Source organism: Poromitra crassiceps, assembly GCF_964638095.1.
Source record: "Poromitra crassiceps genome assembly, chromosome: 13".
In the NCBI taxonomy this organism is placed as follows: domain Eukaryota; kingdom Metazoa; phylum Chordata; class Actinopteri; order Beryciformes; family Melamphaidae; genus Poromitra; species Poromitra crassiceps.
Genome location: NC_139644.1, coordinates 36101641 through 36121640, shown reverse-complemented (window position 1 = coordinate 36121640; position 20000 = coordinate 36101641). Strand labels below are relative to the sequence as shown.

General features: G+C 48.9%; 1 protein-coding gene across 1 annotated transcript in view; it reads right to left on the bottom strand.

Moving 5' to 3' along the window:
• Positions 1-20000, bottom strand: part of card11 (caspase recruitment domain family, member 11) — a 53812-nt gene that overhangs the window by 4622 nt on the left and 29190 nt on the right. The window contains exons 8-21 of the mRNA XM_083649067.1: positions 19937-20000; positions 18822-19016; positions 16994-17146; positions 16666-16741; positions 15464-15663; positions 13122-13219; positions 7414-7457; positions 6991-7114; positions 6433-6634; positions 6184-6310; positions 5615-5864; positions 3340-3427; positions 2078-2179; positions 476-593 (exon numbers count right to left, since the gene is read on the bottom strand). The exon at positions 19937-20000 is cut by the window's right edge and continues 62 nt beyond it. Coding sequence (XP_083505193.1) covers positions 476-593; positions 2078-2179; positions 3340-3427; positions 5615-5864; positions 6184-6310; positions 6433-6634; positions 6991-7114; positions 7414-7457; positions 13122-13219; positions 15464-15663; positions 16666-16741; positions 16994-17146; positions 18822-19016; positions 19937-20000 — 1841 coding nt within the window. The remainder of the gene's footprint in view (positions 1-475; positions 594-2077; positions 2180-3339; positions 3428-5614; positions 5865-6183; positions 6311-6432; positions 6635-6990; positions 7115-7413; positions 7458-13121; positions 13220-15463; positions 15664-16665; positions 16742-16993; positions 17147-18821; positions 19017-19936) is intronic.

Sequence of the window (20000 nt, the reverse complement as noted above, 5' to 3'; positions counted from 1 at the left end):
ATGGGAAAATAAATGGCGGATGAAAATCTCTGGTACAGTGCTGAAGCAGGAAGTAGGCGGTCACTTTGCCTCTGTATAGGTGAAACTTACTATTTAAAGCTATAGTATACTACTGTATATACATTATAGTCAGCCCATCCTCACAAGGAAAACGACAACATTGGTCGATTTTCAAGGTGGTGAAAACGAATGTGACCTCTTGTGGTCATGTGAGTAAGTGCATGCGTGTGCAGTGCATACAACAGAGTCGGGAGCTGTAACCAGGAAGTAGCAGCGACCTCTGGCAGTCTTTAATGTAATGACCCTTAAACGTTAATATTGAAATAGCTCGCTGACACTTCCTAGTTTGTGTACCGACGTGATACATTTTTAACTGTAAGAGTGATAAAACACTGATCAAATGTACATAAAGATACACTTTAAAAAAAAAAATCCTAAATGAGTTTTCTTTGACCACACATGGCTGTGTTCTCACCTTCTGGCCTGAGGCACTCAAAGCCTTGCCTGGGCAGAGACGTGCTGCCGGAGTTGATGATCCGCACCCGCTCACTGCTATTCATTCGCTTGTACTTGTTATCCACCCTGCTGACAAACTACACATCAGTGCAGACACACAAACACACTGTTACACATCAGTGCAGACACACAAACACACTGTTACACATCAGTGCAGACACACAAACACACTGTTACACATCAGTGCAGACACACAAACACACTGTTACACATCAGTGCACAGTACACACACAAACACACTGTTACACATCAGTGCAGACACACAAACACACTGTTACACATCAGTGCAGACACACAAACACACTGTTACACATCAGTGCACAGTACACACACAAACACACTGTTACACATCAGTGCAGACACACAAACACACTGTTACACATCAGTGCAGACACACAAACACACTGTTACACATCAGTGCAGACACACAAACACACTGTTACACATCAGTGCAGACACACAAACACACTGTTACACATCAGTGCAGACACACAAACACACTGTTACACATCAGTGCAGACACACAAACACACTGTTACACATCAGTGCAGACACACAAACACACTGTAACACTTCAGTGCGGACACACAAACACACTGTTATTGGAGGCATCCTGGATATCCTCAATATATCTAGAATTTCAGTCAGAAATGTGATGCAGTGTGGAGAAGAATAGTATGATCTGAACTTCGGAACTGAATAGTTTGAATATATAAGTGATAGAATCATCTTTCTCTTCATTGTTTAAAAAAGACAAAAAACATTTACATTGTAAACACTGTAAACACTCACTCATATAACATGTATATTTTACACAACTATGCAATTCTTCGCCCTAAAATCCTCCTGGCTGAGTGATGAAGACGCTGGAGGTTGTTTGTTACCTGTAGTATCTGAGTGATGAAGATGCTGGCAGGAGGTTGTTTGTTACCTGTAGTATCTGAGTGATGAAGATGCAGGCAGGAGGTTGTTTGTTACCTGTAGTATCTGAGTGATGAAGACGCTGGAGGTTGTTTGTTACCTGTAGTATCTGAGTGATGAAGATGCTGGCAGGAGGTTGTTTGTTACCTGTAGTATCTGAGTGATGAAGATGCTGGCAGGAGGTTGTTTGTTACCTGTAGTATCTGAGTGATGAAGATGCTGGCAGGAGGTTGTTTGTTACCTGTAGTATCTGAGTGATGAAGATGCTGGAGGTTGTTTGTTACCTGTAGTATCTGAGTGATGAAGATGCTGGCAGGAGGTTGTTTGTTACCTGTAGTATCTGAGTGATGAAGACGCTGGAGGTTGTTTGTTACCTGTAGTATCTGAGTGATGAAGACGCTGGAGGTTGTTTGTTACCTGTAGTATCTGAGTGATGAAGATGCAGGCAGGAGGTTGTTTGTTACCTGTAGTATCTGAGTGATGAAGACGCTGGAGGTTGTTTGTTACCTGTAGTATCTGAGTGATGAAGATGCTGGCAGGAGGTTGTTTGTTACCTGTAGTATCTGAGTGATGAAGATGCTGGAGGTTGTTTGTTACCTGTAGTATCTGAGTGATGAAGATGCTGGAGGTTGTTTGTTACCTGTAGTATCTGAGTGATGAAGACGCTGGCTCTGGACAGGCGGGGGCTGGCTTTAGGGTCAGGAGAGTGGCTGGCCTCCTCTCCAGGTGTGTGTAAGGAGTTCTACACACACACACACACACACACACACACACACACACACGCATGCATGCACGCGCACACACACGCGCACACACACACACACACACACACACACACACACACACACACACACACGCACGTGCACACACACACACACACACACACACACACACACACACACACACACACAAACACACAGGAAATTACATTTACAAAAAAGAAAAAGGCACATAGCTAGTGACTATTAGACAATGATATACGTTAAGTTTGCCAGTACCTACTACAGCATGGCTGACCAATTTTGGCCCATCATGGATTTGACAAAAAATTATAATAATAAAATATTACAGTTAATATTATTTCAGAGGCTGTGGCGGGTTCATTTTTAAAGCTATCGTGATGGTACTTATACTGTACCATATGAAACTAGAAGACGGAATCGATTGCTACCAACCATGTCAACGTAGCATGTCAGCAAGGGGGCTAAATAACGCTCCAAAGTTAGGCTAAATTTTGACGAGGGAAACATTTTACACGGCCATAATGGCCGGGTTCTGGGTATGGCTAGGGTTACGCACCTTGATTTGCATGCACTTTCTCTCAGAAAGGTGTCTTTCCCTTTAAAATGTTTAAGCTTTTTTCCCAATCAACTCTATTTTTGTTAATAAAATGTAACTTCTAATAATGTTTTTATTATTTTGAAAATGTATTTCATATTTAGAATGTAAATTGTCTATAAAATATAATACATTTTAATGTAATGTAATTTCACATAACATCAACATTTATTTTAGGCCCACAGCCCTCTATCCAGATTAATTGTTGGCTCTTCTCAGGAAAGAATTTGGTTGACAGAAAGAGAGAGAGACGTTGACAGAAAGAGAGAGAGGTTGACAGAAAGAGAGAGAGGTTGACAGAAAGAGAGAGAGGTTGACAGAAAGAGAGAGAGGTTGACAGAAAGAGAGAGAGGTTGACAGAAAGAGAGAGAGAGAGGTTGACAGAAAGAGAGAGAGAGGTTGACAGAAAGAGAGAGAGAGGTTGACAGAAAGAGAGAGAGAGGTTGACAGAAAGAGAGAGAGAGAGGTTCACAGAAAGAGAGAGAGAGAGAGAGGTTCACAGAAAGAGAGAGAGAGGTTCACAGAAAGAGAGAGAGAGGTGAGTTGAGGGAGAAGGTTTCTAACCCTGACGTTACGGTGGCTTTCGCTCTCCTCCTTTCGCTCTCCTCGGCACACTAACTTCTGAATCTTCACAAGGAGCAGCTGCTGGGCCCTGTACACACACACACACACACACACACACACACACACACACACACACACACACACACACACACACACACACACACACACACACACACACACACACACACACACACACACACACACACACACACACACACACACACACACACACACACACACACACAGCTCTTCATTACAACCTGCACAGTGAAGTCCAGTTGCATACAGCACAATCCCATCCTAATAAAACAGTTATTATCAGTGAACCCTTGAACATGCAGCTTTCTTATGAAGGTATTAACAGCTGAGCACCTGTGACAGTGGAACTTAGAGTTGTAGAAAATAGTCACATGTGTATCAGACCAGTACATTTGAAGTCACATGCTTTTGGAGTTGCAGATTTGTGTTGTTTTTCCTCTCCCACAAACACAACACAGCAGTTTCACTTCTTTCTTTTTTAGAATATTTTTGGCCTATTTATTGCTTTTATTAGACAGGGCAGTAGGTCAACAGGAAAGGTGTGGAGAGAGAGGGTATGACAGGGACCACGCATCAGATTGGAACCCGGTCGGGCCGCGGGAAGGGCTAAACCTTGGTGGTACTGTACGCACTCTACCAGGTGAGCCACCACTCTTCTCCAACTCCTCATTGCAGGACAGGTGCACAAATCCTATTCTACAAATCACAAATGAAGAAAGTCATACGCTCGCATTTTGGCTACAGTTGCTGCAGTGAATATGGTGCAAAACATATTCACACCCGTATCAAACAATGTGAAGTCATGGACAAAATCTTGAATATTTTCTCACAAATAAATGTTTTTTTTCCCCCCTTCGATATTTTTCTAGCACAAAAACAAGTCAATAATCACTGGCCCCGTTCAGAAATCTCAGAACCCTGTTGGCCGCGCCCAAACGAGCTTTGCTGTTGTGTTCCAATAATAACTTCGTACTTCCTGTGCTACTCCGTGGTAGCAGTAGAGGACAGTTTGTGGCTTTCACGTGTGAATACGTGCCCCGAGCTTCACAGTTCACAGAGCAGATGAGGGCCTCATCAATCGGCCAAACTTGGAATAGCTCCACCACTGGTTCACTTTGGTACTACACCCAAAAGGAATTGTGTGGAGAATCGAGCAGTAGCAGAGTAGATGCAGGGTTAGGAGACTTCCAGCATCAGAACGGTCCGCGACAACCTGCTGGTTTGTACCAGGCACATTAGACGCACTGGATTCAAACCAGTTTCACCCAACTCTCATCTTCACTGTCAGAGTAGTCTCGCCTGCCAGACTCTCTCCCTGCACTGTCAGAGTCCTCTGCTGATAGGTCCTGACACCAATATGTAAAGGGAACAATCGTTATTTACACAAGCCTATTGATCGCCAATCAAAACATTCACATTAGAGAGGCCATTGACGGCTGTTTTGATTTGTAGAACTGAAATATGACTTCTCCTCCTCCACCCACTTTCTGTACAAACCAGTGTTGTTATATTTGAATAGTATAAATAGAAGTCTCTATCTATATTTACCCCCTTCAACTGAACCTACTTGAACCATTCTACCGTTAAAGGTCCCACATGGGGGCAAACAGGATTCTCCTTGCCTCTTTCATCATAAAGGAGTTGGATGTCCTATGTAAACACGGTGACTGACAGTAGCAGCCAGCTAAATCCACACAATCCATATTAGAAAGCGAGCCTCCAAGCCGTCTGGACTTCCGTAACTCTGTGCCATCATCACAAAGGTTTATTCATTAGCATTTTTGTAATAAATAACGGACTAACAAGTAGCGGTTGAGTGGTTGTCATTGTTTATTACCGGAGAGTTTTCCCTATCTGTAGCTGCCGGGCCGCGACGTTTCACATTCCACTCCGTTAGTGTTAGTGTTAGTGTGTGTTAGTGTTAGCTAATCAGAACACAAGGCTCGTTAGTGTTAGCTAATCAGAACACAAGGCTCGTTAATATTTAATGAGTCTTAAAGACACAGTGACAGAAACAGCCTGTTTCTTGGTAAAGGCTCAGAGATTAGAAAATGGAGAGTTTTTGGTACATGACATCACACACACAGCTCTGAGTGGACCTCATGACTGGAAAGTGGAGAATACGGGACGTCTAACATGGCACACACACATCCTCTCAAACAGCCCGACACTCATTGTAACTCTTTGCTAACCCGAACCCGAGTGTTATTTTGAAAAGCCAATGCTGTGTATATACCGTGAGTAGCTGGGTATGGTGCCGCGCTCGGCCAGGTCGGCGCCGGTGTAGGGGTCGACGCGGGCGCACAGCCACTCGCTGCGGCCCTGGTGCCGCGTGTCCAGCACGTGCACCACCTCGTCACAGAGCACGCTCAGAGAGCAGCCGTCCACGCCGGACCCGCCCACCATGTTCAGGTTCACCCGGATGTGGAAGGAGTCGCCGGAGGCCACGGAGCCGTCCGCCAGGTCCCGCTGGAGGCGGCGGTACGCTGGGAAACACACACACACACACACACACACACACACACACACACACACAGACAGGCAGACAGACAGACAGACAGACAGACAGACAGACAGACAGACAGACAGACAGACAGACAGACAGACAGGTGAGAACATAACCTCGAGGCCCAGCCAACTCTGTGGTGGAGGTAATTAAAGAGTAACTAAATTCCAAACCCAAATCTGTGTCAAATCTGAGCTGATCTTTGGTGCAACAGGTACAACAGGTGGTGGTGACATCACCTGGTACCAAAGATCAGCCAATAGCAGATGGCTGATATGCGTTACATTCATTTGACTCACAATCATAGTTGGCTCGATAGTGTAGCTGGACCGGTCCAGAGCAGTGCTCCAGCGTCCAATGGGCTTCTTCCTGAGTGCTGGTGTCCAATGAAATGCTTTGGGTCTCTCCACGTATACACCCCTCCAGCTGGTCAGCCAATCACAGCGAAAGCCACATGATTGAAGCATTCATGTACGTTCTCCATAAGTTTGTATGATATCGCAGATTCTGTTTAAACCGGCTTAAAGAGAGGTCACAGTGATACTCACCATTAGGAGATGGTGGCCCTCTCGTAGCCCCGCCTTCTCAGCGCTGGAGCCTGATTGGACGGCGGAGATGAAGATGCCGCTGTCGTTGCCGCCGACCAGAGTGATGTCACTCAGCAGGTGGTCGCCTAGCAACGACACCTCCTGCACCGGCTTCAGGGAGGAGCTGATCCGAGAGAAGGAGGACAGAGAGGGACGGAACGGCCTGCGCATGCACACGCACACGCACACACACACACACACACACACACACACACACACACACACACACACACACACACACACACACACACACACACACACATTTATTTCTGCTGTAAATTTGGGCATTTTAACAAAGGAGTCTATGGGGAATGACTCACTTTTGGAGCCATCCTCAAGTGGCCATTTGGTCATATTGCGTGAAAAGCCCTTGCAAACATTAACATCTAAAGTACAAGACTTGAGTGTGCTGTGTGTGTGTGTGTGTGTGTGTGTGTGTGTGTGTGTGTGTGTGTGTGTGTGTGTGTGTGTGTGTGTGTGTGTGTGTGTGTGTGTGTGTTAGTGTGTGTACGTGTGTACCTCTCAAGAGAGAGCTTCCTAAAGATGTTGTTGACCTGCTCCAGGTCGTAAGAGTCCATCCCCTCTGACTGATGGGAGGAGGAAGAGGAGTGGACAGAGGGAGGACCCCGCTGCATCTCGTCCTCTGAGAGAGAGAGAGAGAGAGAGAGAGAGAGAGAGAGAGAGAGAGACACTGAACAACAGGAAGTTGCAGTGGGGTTCAAAGTTGAATCTGAAACCACAGAATTAAAACCAATACGAACACGTGCAGAGAGGTACAGAGAGAGCGAGAGAGAGCAAGAGAGAGAGAGAACAGAGAAACAGAAATAGAAAGAATAGATAGATAGAAAGACACACAGCAGAGAAATGCAGACATTGTGATTTAAAACAAACATAATCAGCGTTGTTTTTCTTGTTGTGTAAAAAGCGTTTGGTATACTTTACCTCCAAACTCCAATTCCATGTTGTCACTATCAAAGTCAGAGAGGCTGAAAGAGAGCAAACATCACAATATTTTAATAAGGCGAAGCCAGGGAAATAAACACAAAACAACCACAATCCACATACAGCTCATCTACCATCTACCAAGGGGCAACCTCTGGAGCTGAAAAATGAAAGTGGAAGTTAATTAAACCTTTCCAGTGGCCTGCAGGGGGCGACTGGCTGCAAAAAGATGTGTGATTGTATGGAATTCAATGGGAAAATGACCCTACTTCTCACTGGATTTATGGCCTCAGTAAACACTTTTCTAACGAGTTTCAATTGCTAGTTTCAGCATGATGTTCATTTTGTAAATGATGGTCCCATTTAGAATAATGCTTTGGGGCGTGATTGACAGGTCGCTTGTCCAGTGATCATGGACCAATAGCTGGTGGCGCTGCGGCTGTGTGGGAAACCCCTGGTCTTGTGCTATACTGTAGCTGCTTCTGGCTCCAAATAACCAAGATGGCGACGGTCAAAATGCCAACTCAAGGCTTCAAAACGAGAGTCCACAAACCAATGGACAATGTCCCCCACATGAGGCTGCGGGGGTGGAAGTCATGGTCCCTCTCCCTGTCTGTACCTGCGGGGGTGGAAGTCATGGTCCCTCTCCCTCTCCCTCTCCCTGTCTGTACCTGCGGGGGTGGAAGTCATGGTCCCTCTCCCTGTCTGTACCTGTAGGGGTGGAAGTCATGGTCCCTCTCCCTCTCCCTGTTTGTACCTGAGGGGGTGGAAGTGATGGTCCCTCTCCCTCTCCCTGTCTGTACCTGCGGGGGTGGAAGTCATGGTCCCTCTCCCTGTCTGTACCTGTAGGGGTGGAAGTCATGGTCCCTCTCCCTCTCCCTGTCTGTACCTGCGGGGGTGGAAGTCATGGTCCCTCTCCCTGTTTGTACCTGTAGGGGTGGAAGTCATGGTCCCTCTCCCTGTTTGTACCTGTAGGGGTGGAAGTCATGGTCCCTCTCCCTGTTTGTACCTGCGGGGGTGGAAGTCATGGTCCCTCTCCCTGTCTGTACCTGTGGGGGTGGAAGTCATGGTCCCTCTCCCTCTCCCTGCCTGTACCTGCGGGGGTGGAAGTCATGGTCCCTCTCCCTCTCCCTGTCTGTACCTGCGGGGGTGGAAGTCATGGTCCCTCTCCCTCTCCCTGTCTGTACCTGCGGGGGTGGAAGTCATGGTCCCTCTCCCTCTCCCTGTCTGTACCTGCGGGGGTGGAAGTCATGGTCCCTCTCCCTCTCCCTGTCTGTACCTGCGGGGGTGGAAGTCATGGTCCCTCTCCCTCTCCCTGTCTGTACCTGCAGGGGTGGAAGTCATGGTCCCTCTCCCTGTTTGTACCTGCGGGGGTGGAAGTCATGGTCCCTCTCCCTGTCTGTACCTGCAGGGGTGGAAGTCATGGTCCCTCTCCCTGTCTGTACCTGCGGGGGTGGAAGTCATGGTCCCTCTCCCTCTCCCTGTCTGTACCTGCGGGGGTGGAAGTCATGGTCCCTCTCCCTGTCTGTACCTGTAGGGGTGGAAGTCATGGTCCCTCTCCCTGTCTGTACCTGCAGGGGTGGAAGTCATGGTCCCTCTCCCTGTCTGTACCTGCAGGGGTGGAAGTCATGGTCCCTCTCCCTGTCTGTACCTGTAGGGGTGGAAGTCATGGTCCCTCTCCCTGTCTGTACCTGCAGGGGTGGAAGTCATGGTCCCTCTCCCTGTCTGTACCTGTAGGGGTGGAAGTCATGGTCCCTCTCCCTGTCTGTACCTGCAGGGGTGGAAGTCATGGTCCCTCTCCCTCTCCCTGTTTGTACCTGCGGGGGTGGAAGTCATGGTCCCTCTCCCTGTCTGTACCTGTAGGGGTGGAAGTCATGGTCCCTCTCCCTCTCCCTGTCTGTACCTGTAGGGGTGGAAGTCATGGTCCCTCTCCCTCTCCCTGTCTGTACCTGAGGGGGTGGAAGTCATGGTCCCTCTCCCTGTCTGTACCTGCAGGTGTGGAAGTCATGGTCCCTCTCCCTGTCTGTATCTGCAGGGGTGGAAGTCATGGTCCCTCTCCCTGTCTGTACCTGCGGGGGTGGAAGTCATGGTCCCTCTCCCTCTCCCTGTCTGTACCTGCGGGGTTGGAAGTCATGGTCCCTCTCCCTCTCCCTGTCTGTACCTGCAGGTGTGGAAGTCATGGTCCCTCTCCCTGTCTGTATCTGCAGGGGTGGAAGTCATGGTCCCTCTCCCTGTCTGTACCTGCGGGGGTGGAAGTCATGGTCCCTCTCCCTGTCTGTACCTGTAGGGGTGGAAGTCATGGTCCCTCTCCCTCTCCCTGTCTGTACCTGTAGGGGTGGAAGTCATGGTCCCTCTCCCTCTCCCTGTCTGTACCTGAGGGGGTGGAAGTCATGGTCCCTCTCCCTGTCTGTACCTGCAGGTGTGGAAGTCATGGTCCCTCTCCCTGTCTGTATCTGCAGGGGTGGAAGTCATGGTCCCTCTCCCTGTCTGTACCTGCAGGGGTGGAAGTCATGGTCCCTCTCCCTCTCCCTGTCTGTACCTGCGGGGTTGGAAGTCATGGTCCCTCTCCCTCTCCCTGTCTGTACCTGCGGGGGTGGAAGTCATGGTCCCTCTCCCTCTCCCTGTCTGTACCTGCAGGGGTGGAAGTCATGGTCCCTCTCCCTGTCTGTACCTGCGGGGGTGTAAGTCATGGTCCCTCTCCCTCTCCCTGTCTGTACCTGCAGGGGTGGAAGTCATGGTCCCTCTCCCTCTCCCTGTCTGTACCTGCGGGGGTGGAAGTCATGGTCCATCTCCCTCTCCCTGCCTGTACCTGCGGGGGTGGAAGTCATGGTCCCTCTCCCTCTCCCTGTCTGTACCTGCGGGGGTGGAAGTCATGGTCCCTCTCCCTGTCTGTACCTGCAGGGTGGAAGTCATGGTCCCTCTCCCTCTTCCTGTCTGTACCTGCGGGGGTGGAAGTCATGGTCCCTCTCCCTGTCTGTACCTGCGGGGGTGGAAGTCATGGTCCCTCTCCCTGTCTGTACCTGCAGGGGTGGAAGTCATGGTCCCTCTCCCTGTCTGTACCTGCGGGGGTGGAAGTCATGGTCCCTCTCCCTCTCCCTGTCTGTACCTGAGGGGGTGGAAGTGATGGTCCCTCTCCCTCTCCCTGTCTGTACCTGAGGGGGTGGAAGTCATGGTCCCTCTCCCTGTCTGTACCTGCAGGTGTGGAAGTCATGGTCCCTCTCCCTGTCTGTACCTGCAGGGGTGGAAGTCATGGTCCCTCTCCCTGTCTGTACCTGCAGGGGTGGAAGTCATGGTCCCTCTCCCTGTCTGTACCTGCAGGGGTGGAAGTCATGGTCCCTCTCCCTGTCTGTACCTGCAGGGGTGGAAGTGATGGTCCCTCTCCCTCTCCCTGTCTGTACCTGAGGGGGTGGAAGTCATGGTCCCTCTCCCTGTCTGTACCTGCAGGTGTGGAAGTCATGGTCCCTCTCCCTGTCTGTACCTGCAGGGGTGGAAGTCATGGTCCCTCTCCCTGTCTGTACCTGCGGGGGTGGAAGTCATGGTCCCTCTCCCTCTCCCTGTCTGTACCTGCGGGGTTGGAAGTCATGGTCCCTCTCCCTCTCCCTGTCTGTACCTGCGGGGGTGGAAGTCATGGTCCCTCTCCCTCTCCCTGTCTGTACCTGCAGGGGTGGAAATCATGGTCCCTCTCCCTGTCTGTACCTGCGGGGGTGTAAAGGTCTTTGCACACACAGTCCGATTGTTTTCGTATGCGTGTTTTTTAATCCGTCATCTGAAAACACAGACGGGTCCCAGCTCGCAAAAATCTATTGACTGATGCGAAAAACGCAGAAAATCGAACCTCGTCCGAAAACTTAAATGACGGACGTAATTGTCGGACTCGGTGTGTCAATGATGATTGACACAAATGAGGTCGTATTCTTTCTTTTTTTCGTGCGTCAATTTCGGACGAAAATACGGACTTGGTGTGCAAAAGCCTTAAGTCATGGTCCCTCTCCCTCTCCCTGTCTGTACCTGTGGGGGTGGAAGTCATGGTCCCTCTCCCTCTCCCTGTCTGTACCTGCGGGGGTGGAAGTCATGGTCCCTCTCCCTCTCCCTGTCTGTACCTGCGGGGGTGGAAGTCATGGTCCCTCTCCCTGTCTGTACCTGCGGGGGTGGAAGTCATGGTCCCTCTCCCTGTCTGTACCTGCGGGGGTGGAAGTCATGGTCCCTCTCCCTCTCCCTGTCTGTACCTGCGGGGGTGGAAGTCATGGTCCCTCTCCCTGTCTGTACCTGCAGGTGTGGAAGTCATGGTCCCTCTCCCTGTCTGTACCTGCAGGGGTGGAAGTCATAGTCCCTCTCCCTGTCTGTACCTGCGGGGGTGGAAGTCATGGTCCCTCTCCCTCTCCCTGTCTGTACCTGCGGGGTTGGAAGTCATGGTCCCTCTCCCTCTCCCTGTCTGTACCTGCGGGGTTGGAAGTCATGGTCCCTCTCCCTCTCCCTGTCTGTACCTGCGGGGGTGGAAGTCATGGTCCCTCTCCCTCTCCCTGTCTGTACCTGCGGGGTTGGAAGTCATGGTCCCTCTCCCTCTCCCTGTCTGTACCTGCGGGGGTGGAAGTCATGGTCCCTCTCCCTCTCCCTGTCTGTACCTGCAGGGGTGGAAATCATGGTCCCTCTCCCTGTCTGTACCTGCGGGGGTGTAAAGGTCTTTGCACACACAGTCTGATTGTTTTCGTATGCGTGTTTTTTAATCCGTCATCTGAAAACACAGACGGGTCCCAGCTCGCAAAAATCTATTGACTGATGCGAAAAACGCAGAAAATCGAACCTCGTCCGAAAACTTAAATGACGGACGTAATTGTCGGACTCGGTGTGTCAATGATGATTGACACAAATGAGGTCGTATTCTTTCTTTTTTTCGTGCGTCAATTTCGGACGAAAATACGGACTTGGTGTGCAAAAGCCTTAAGTCATGGTCCCTCTCCCTCTCCCTGTCTGTACCTGTGGGGGTGGAAGTCATGGTCCCTCTCCCTCTCCCTGCCTGTACCTGCGGGGGTGGAAGTCATGGTCCCTCTCCCTCTCCCTGTCTGTACCTGCGGGGGTGGAAGTCATGGTCCCTCTCCCTCTCCCTGTCTGTACCTGCGGGGGTGGAAGTCATGGTCCCTCTCCCTGTCTGTACCTGCGGGGGTGGAAGTCATGGTCCCTCTCCCTCTCCCTGTCTGTACCTGCGGGGGTGGAAGTCATGGTCCCTCTCCCTGTCTGTACCTGCGGGGGTGGAAGTCATGGTCCCTCTCCCTGTCTGTACCTGCGGGGGTGGAAGTCATGGTCCCTCTCCCTGTCTGTACCTGCGGGGGTGGAAGTCATGGTCCCTCTCCCTGTCTGTACCTGCGGGGGTGGAAGTCATGGTCCCTCTCCCTGTCTGTACCTGCGGGGGTGGAAGTCATGGTCCCTCTCCCTGTCTGTACCTGCGGGGGTGGAAGTCATGGTCCCTCTCCCTCTCCCTGTCTGTACCTGCGGGGGTGGAAGTCATGGTCCCTCTCCCTCTCCCTGTCTGTACCTGCGGGGGTGGAAGTCATGGTCCCTCTCCCTCTCCCTGCCTGTACCTGCGGGGGTGGAAGTCATGGTCCCTCTCCCTGTCTGTACCTGCGGGGGTGGAAGTCATGGTCCCTCTCCCTCTCCCTGTCTGTACCTGCGGGGGTGGAAGTCATGGTCCCTCTCCCTCTCCCTGTCTGTACCTGCGGGGGTGGAAGTCATGGTCCCTCTCCCTCTCCCTGCGGTACAGCGATGCCTTCTCCGGCGGCTCCGGCAGCATGCTGTCGTTACGGCGACTCAGCTGGAGGTGAAAGAGAGTGAAGAGAAAAAGCAGAGTCAATAGCGATGGGATGAAATGCTTTTCAAAGTATGTGCAGAATTATGTTCATTTCTATGACATCAATATTTCTAATGGCACAAACACCCTGGAAACGGAAGCGGGGCCGCGTGTAAATTCAGCTCGAGCAGCACATCAGAAGCGTTCTGTTTTGCTCCGCACCACTCACAACTTGTACTGACTTCATGCCTGGCTGCACACAATCGCTCGCGGCTCGCGTCAAAATAGACCAGATGCCGAAACTATCGCTTGCAGACGCTTCACCTCGCTTCAGCATCGCTTCCGTTTCCAGTGTGTTTGCGTCGTAACAACAGCATTGGCTTGCTAGAATGTAAACAACACATTTAATGTCATTACAAAAAGTAAATATAAAAATGTTAGGGAGCGCTTGTGATCACTATACAGCAGAATAAAATGGAGCTGATGATATCACGATTAATTTTTCTGCCCCACGATGCATATTGTCACATATTGCGATATATGGAATTTCATCAGTCCCATTCCTGGAAGTCAAATGTATTTAAGGAGCATATATTATACAATGATACAACTCATTGCTTTACAAACATGATTAAAAAACATCAGAAAGAAATGTTAATGTAAACTAATGTAATATCTGCTTTCTGCAGCTTTGTTAAAAATAAAACTCATGTTGCTATAATTTAAGTAATAGGCAACCAATCGAACCCCGCCCCCCCGCCCCACCCAACCCCCAACCCTGCACTTTTGCAATATGTTTAGGTGACAGCAGATCAGAGCCCTGTACTACGAAACTAGTTTAACAGATCCGCGATAAGTCCCTTTGATCTGGTTTGACTGAACAGGATCAAAGCTATCTAGTTAACTGATACTACGACGCTGGTTTTCTACTGTGTAAGTGGACCTGGGATCTGCCTGTGCACGCGCACGTTTTTCGCTCGTGCACAGGCGCGCGTCCACGCGAAAGAGGTGCGCCAGCCAATCACATTATGAACAGCTGAGTTGATCCACGCCCACACCCATTTCCACACCCATTTCCTCATTGAATGAAAAAGCGCAGCCACAGTGGGATCAGAGATTTTAGCGGATATTTAATGTAACCTATGGCAGAATGAAAATCCGCGTTGGATATAGTTGGGGGAAGGACTGTCTAAAGCTGCCGCTTGTATTCACATCAGTCATTTGATTTATTTTGATCAGCGATTTCTGTCTCCTACAGCTTTGTGCGAGTGTAAATGTACATTAAATGTGTAATCTCAGTCTATAAATTTCCACAATCTGTAAGCCTATTTAGACCATAGATTTAGAAAGCATGCTCAATGAATAATGATCTCTATCACTCATTATGTGTGTGTGGTTGCACTGATCGAATAATTCATATATAGGCTATAATAATGATATCCTAATATAAAAGAGAAAACTGCTGGACTGAATTAAGACGATGCGGGCATACTTTTCATTGATAAAAACTAGCCTATTTTTGCTCATATATTGGCATACAGCCTACAGGACACAGTTCCAGCTGAAACATGCAAGAAGCCTGCATATTTAGTATTGGGGCTATCCCATATTTATCCCATCTATAGGCTTTTCTGGCATGTAGGAGAATATCACCCTCACTCCATTTGAGGCTCCGTTTAGCCTATGATATGCGCTGCGGTGATTAATAGTGATCATATTTCTCCACGCATAGTTGAGCTGTTAAGACATAAAGTGGTAAGTAGGCTTAATTTAATTATGTAGCCTACAGAGCCACAAATGTTTTTCTTGTTATATTCTCAGTTGACTGCAATCTATTTTTCATATGGCGATCTTATATGAACGGTGAGTGACTCCAGAGAGCCGATTATATGGGTCTGTCATGGATTTTGATCTTATCCTCTGAAGCTAACCTGGTCGCGACCAGGTTAGCTTTGCAGCGTCAGTTGCCATGGTGATTGAAAGTTAACTTGCTTTGTAGTACGGCTAAACCAGGTTTAAACTCAAACTTACTCGGATAAGGCATTAAACTAGCTTCGTAGTACAGGCTACAGGTGACATTGCTAACACGAGAAAGAAAGGCAAAGACCCCCACAGAAAGATGTTCTTTTCAGATGCATTTGTTGTCGAGACATTTCTCCAAAACTGAGCTGAACCTGACTGAGATACAGTACAAGTAGCATGTGAGTGTATGAGCTGAACCTGACTGAGATACAGTACAAGTAGCAGGTCAGGAGGAGGCTGGCTCACCATGTTGGCCCTGTTGGACAGCTCCACCACAGTGACGGGCAGCGGGGAGGGAGAGGGGGAGGGAGAGGGGGAGGGGCAGAAGGTGGGAGCGGAGGGGAGCAGGCAGGTGGGCGACGCCCCCGGGGAGGGAGGGAAGGCAGCGCTCATGTGTGAGTTTGACATGCGGACCTCCAGACAGTCTCCGCAATTGACTGACAAAGCTGAAACGTTAGAAAACGAGGTGCATGACGTCATACTTCACAAACATGTAGGGAACAAAACCAAAACCTGGATGTAGCCTCTAAGCCAATGGTTCTCAAATGGGGGTCCGGGGACCCCCAGGGGTCCGTGGCACTTTGCCAGGACTTTGCCAGCACTTTGCGAAAAGTTTTCAGGAAAATAAAAATAAAAACGTTGTTGTTGTTGTTGCAAAAGCTTCATAGTTCAACAAAAATATTTTATGCTTTAAATCTAAAATGGTTCATGGATTACATTCTAATCTAACAAACCTATCAATTTAAAAGTCAAGCACGTTACCGTGGGAACAATTTAGCTTAGCCCAAAATCACAAATCAGAATGAAAGGCCCCAGGTATATTTTCTATCTTGTAAGGGGTCCTTGGCTGAAAAACATTTGAGAACCTCTGGCCTAAGCAACATGTCAAAACTGTGTCAAAAATTGCACAGTACATCAAACTTAATATATTTAATATATTATGAATATTATTATTATTATTTATATATTTGTATACATACAACATAAATAAATACAACACAAAAATAAAGAATAAAGATCTTGTTTTACTGTTTACTTGTGTGTGTGATGTGTGTGTCCAGAGAGTGAATTCCATGCATACATACATAGCTCTGTACACGTGACAGTTTAGTTTGATATGATTTGTCCTCACTCCCGGTAGAGTAAAATTCTCTACAGTAGCATGTCGTGATTATGTTCATCTCCTTACTGAAGGAGAGGTTCTGATACAAAATAAACTGAGTCTTTGTAACAGAGACATTTCTAATAAGAACAAAGCAATCTGTCTTTTACAATTAACCAATTAAGACTCTTATGGAATAAGGTGGCTATCCAAAGAATAAGCCAGTGCATTCATATTCCAATCAATCTGGGCACCCAGAGTCTCAGTCTGATGACTTATTTCAAGTTTAACATGAAATCTGTGGACTAGCAACCTACAGTGTATGATCTCAACAGTTATGTGTTACCTGCAGGTGAAGGAGCCTCTGAGTTGACTGGCAGGTCCAGGACTCTGGATGCAGAGACTGGAGACTTGACTCTGATCTGAAAGACACAAAACACTCATTCAGTCAGCGTGAATGTACATTGTATCTGTTGCATTGTTGTTGTTGTGTGTGTGTGTGTGTGTGTGTGTGTGTGTGTGTGTGTGTGTGTGTGTGAGTGCGTGTGTGTGTGTGTGTGTGTGTGTGTGTGTGTGTGTGTGTGTGTGTGTGTGTGTGTGAGAGTTGCGTGTGTGTGTGTGTGCGTGTGCGTGTGCGTGTGCATGTGTGTGTGTGTGTGTGCCTGGGGGCTGACCCCTGTTGCTTTCAGGTTGGGCCTGCGTCGGAGGCGTGGCTCCTCACATAAGAACTTCTCCTCTGGCGACTCATCGCTGGAGTATTCTGATTGGACGGGTTTGAAATCGTCCCCCTGAGAGATGATGGTGGGGGGCAGGTCCCTCGGCAAACTCTATTATATCAGTTGGTGATACAGAGTAGCAAAGCAGACATTTATTTATAGTATTCATACAGAGCCAAAGCCCCGCCCCTTCCGGTATGAAATGATCACTGTGAACGGCGAAAGACAATCATTTTTGGATCCCGTTTTCAATTGTGCCGTGAAGTGCCTCCCTATGATGTTTGTCCATTTAAAGGATCAATTTAAATCACTAAATGATCACTAAAGGATCACTAAGAGTCAAGAAAGTCACAGTTGCACTGTAAGTTATGAATTAGAAAGATTACACGCAACCAGTCGCGTAAGTGACGTCATCACTTTCTCTCCCTCCCACCAGACCCTTCTGACGACGACATTGTGCGAGACACGAGAGATGTGGTTCATCGATCGGTTTCGTACAAAAACTAAACTTTATGTTTTTGAGTTTTATGACAAACTGCGACTTTCTTGACTTGCAAAGTTATCTTAAATTGACAAACATCACATGTGTACTTCATGGCACATGGCTCATATTTTTTTCGACGCTGGTTTGTGTGCTGAAGCAGGAAGTGGGCGTGACTTTGGCTCTGTATTTACACAAATTGTTAGTGAGAAAACAGAAAGATTAAGACAAAGAAAATCAGTGGTAGCTGAGATGGCACTCTCACCTGGTCCAGAGCCTGTTCCTATAACCACATCCACTCCTCTGGTCTCTCTCACCTGGTCCAGAGCCTGTTCCTATAACCACATCCACTCCTCTGGTCTCTCTCACCTGGTCCAGAACCTGTTCCTATAACCACATCCACTCCTCTGGTCTCTCTCACCTGGTCCAGAACCTGTTCCTACAACCACATCCACTCCTCTGGTCTCGCTCACCTGGTCCAGAACCTGTTCCTATAACCACATCCACTCCTCTGGTCTCTCTCACCTGGTCCAGAACCTGTTCCTATAACCACATCCACTCCTCTGGTCTCTCTCACCTGGTCCAGAACCTGTTCCTACAACCACATCCACTCCTCTGGTCTCTCTCACCTGGTCCAGAACCTGTTCCTATAACCACATCCACTCCTCTGGTCTCTCTCACCTGGTCCAGAACCTGTTCCTATAACCACATCCACTCCTCTGGTCTCTCTCACCTGGTCCAGAACCTGTTCCTATAACCACATCCACTCCTCTGGTCTCTCTCACCTGGTCCAGAACCTGTTCCTATAACCACATCCACTCCTCTGGTCTCTCTCACCTGGTCCAGAACCTGTTCCTATAACCACATCCACTCCTCTGGTCTCTCTGGCCTGGTCCAGAACCTGTTCCTATAACCACATCCACTCCTCTGGTCTCTCTCACCTGGTCCAGAACCTGTTCCTATAACCACATCCACTCCTCTGGTCTCTCTCACCTGGTCCAGAACCTGTTCCTATAACCACATCCACTCCTCTGGTCTCTCTCACCTGGTCCAGAACCTGTTCCTATAACCACATCCACTCCTCTGGTCTCTCTCACCTGGTCCAGAACCTGTTCCTATAACCACATCCACTCCTCTGGTCTCTCTCACCTGGTCCAGAGCCTGTTCCTATAACCACATCCACTCCTCTGGTCTCTCTCACCTGGTCCAGAACCTGTTCCTACAACCACATCCACTCCTCTGGTCTCGCTCACCTGGTCCAGAACCTGTTCCTACAACCACATCCACTCCTCTGGTCTCTCTCACCTGGTCCAGAGCCTGTTCCTTGGACAGCCTTCGCAGGCGTGACTCCAGGGTGACCAGCTTGGCTTCTTTGCGGACGATCTGGATGTGGAGTTCGTCGCTCCTCTCCTCCAGCTCTCGGATCTGCTTGCGGTACTTGTCCTTGTCCAGCAGGCTCTGGGAGGAGTGGTGCTGGGCCTCGTCTCTGGCCCGGAACGCCTGCAGCGGCGCCACGGTGGAGGGTAAGTAGCAACACAACACAACAAAGGCATATACACTGGAAACACACACATACCCATATAAATTCACCCCACACACATAAACACACACATGAAAAGGTGCACTCAGGAGAGTGCAGATCTCCACCAGGTGGGGCTACGCCGAATCATTATGTAACCTAAACCTAAACCCAACTACGAATGGCAGTGACACCGCTATGGGAAACACTGATGGGGGAAGAGACCTGGACATGAAGCATCTGATCATATAGTAGTTCATTTGCATTTCACCTCAGACAGGACGCTGCTTTCAAGTCTAAACTGTACCTAGATTTGTAGGGAGAAGAACAACATTTCAGTTTTTCGCCAACTAGAGCGCTGAGATGATGTCACTATAGGTTGACTATACAGTACAGTAGTAAGTATTTTGAACATTTTGATGAATCAAAACCACCATCCAAGTCAGAAACACAACAGCATATTTGCTGTGAGCCTGTTAGAATTCAAAATCCTTACTAGCACTAGCCTGTACTCCACTACTGTACTGTACTGTACTGGACCCCACTTTGGAACCACTGAATAGGTTTTCAAAAAATTGTGAATCACCGGAACCACGGGAGGTTGTTGAGCATACAGGCAGTCAGGCCTGATTCTAGGCTGATTAGTCCAGTAGCATGCGAGATTAGCTGCGGACAGACAGACAGACAGACAGACAGACAGACAGACAGACAGATAGACAGCCAGACAGACAGACAGACAGACAGACAGACAGATAGACAGCCAGATAGACAGCCAGACAGACACACACACACAGTGTGTGTGTGTGTGTGTGTGTGTGTGTGTGTGTGTGTGTGTGTGTGTGTGTGTGTGTGTGTGTGTGCGTGCGTGCGTGCGTGCGTGTGTGTCTGTGCATGTGTTCACCTGGTCCCGCTCCTTCTCCACCTCTTCCAGCTGGACTGAGATGGTGTTCATGCGGCTGCGGTAC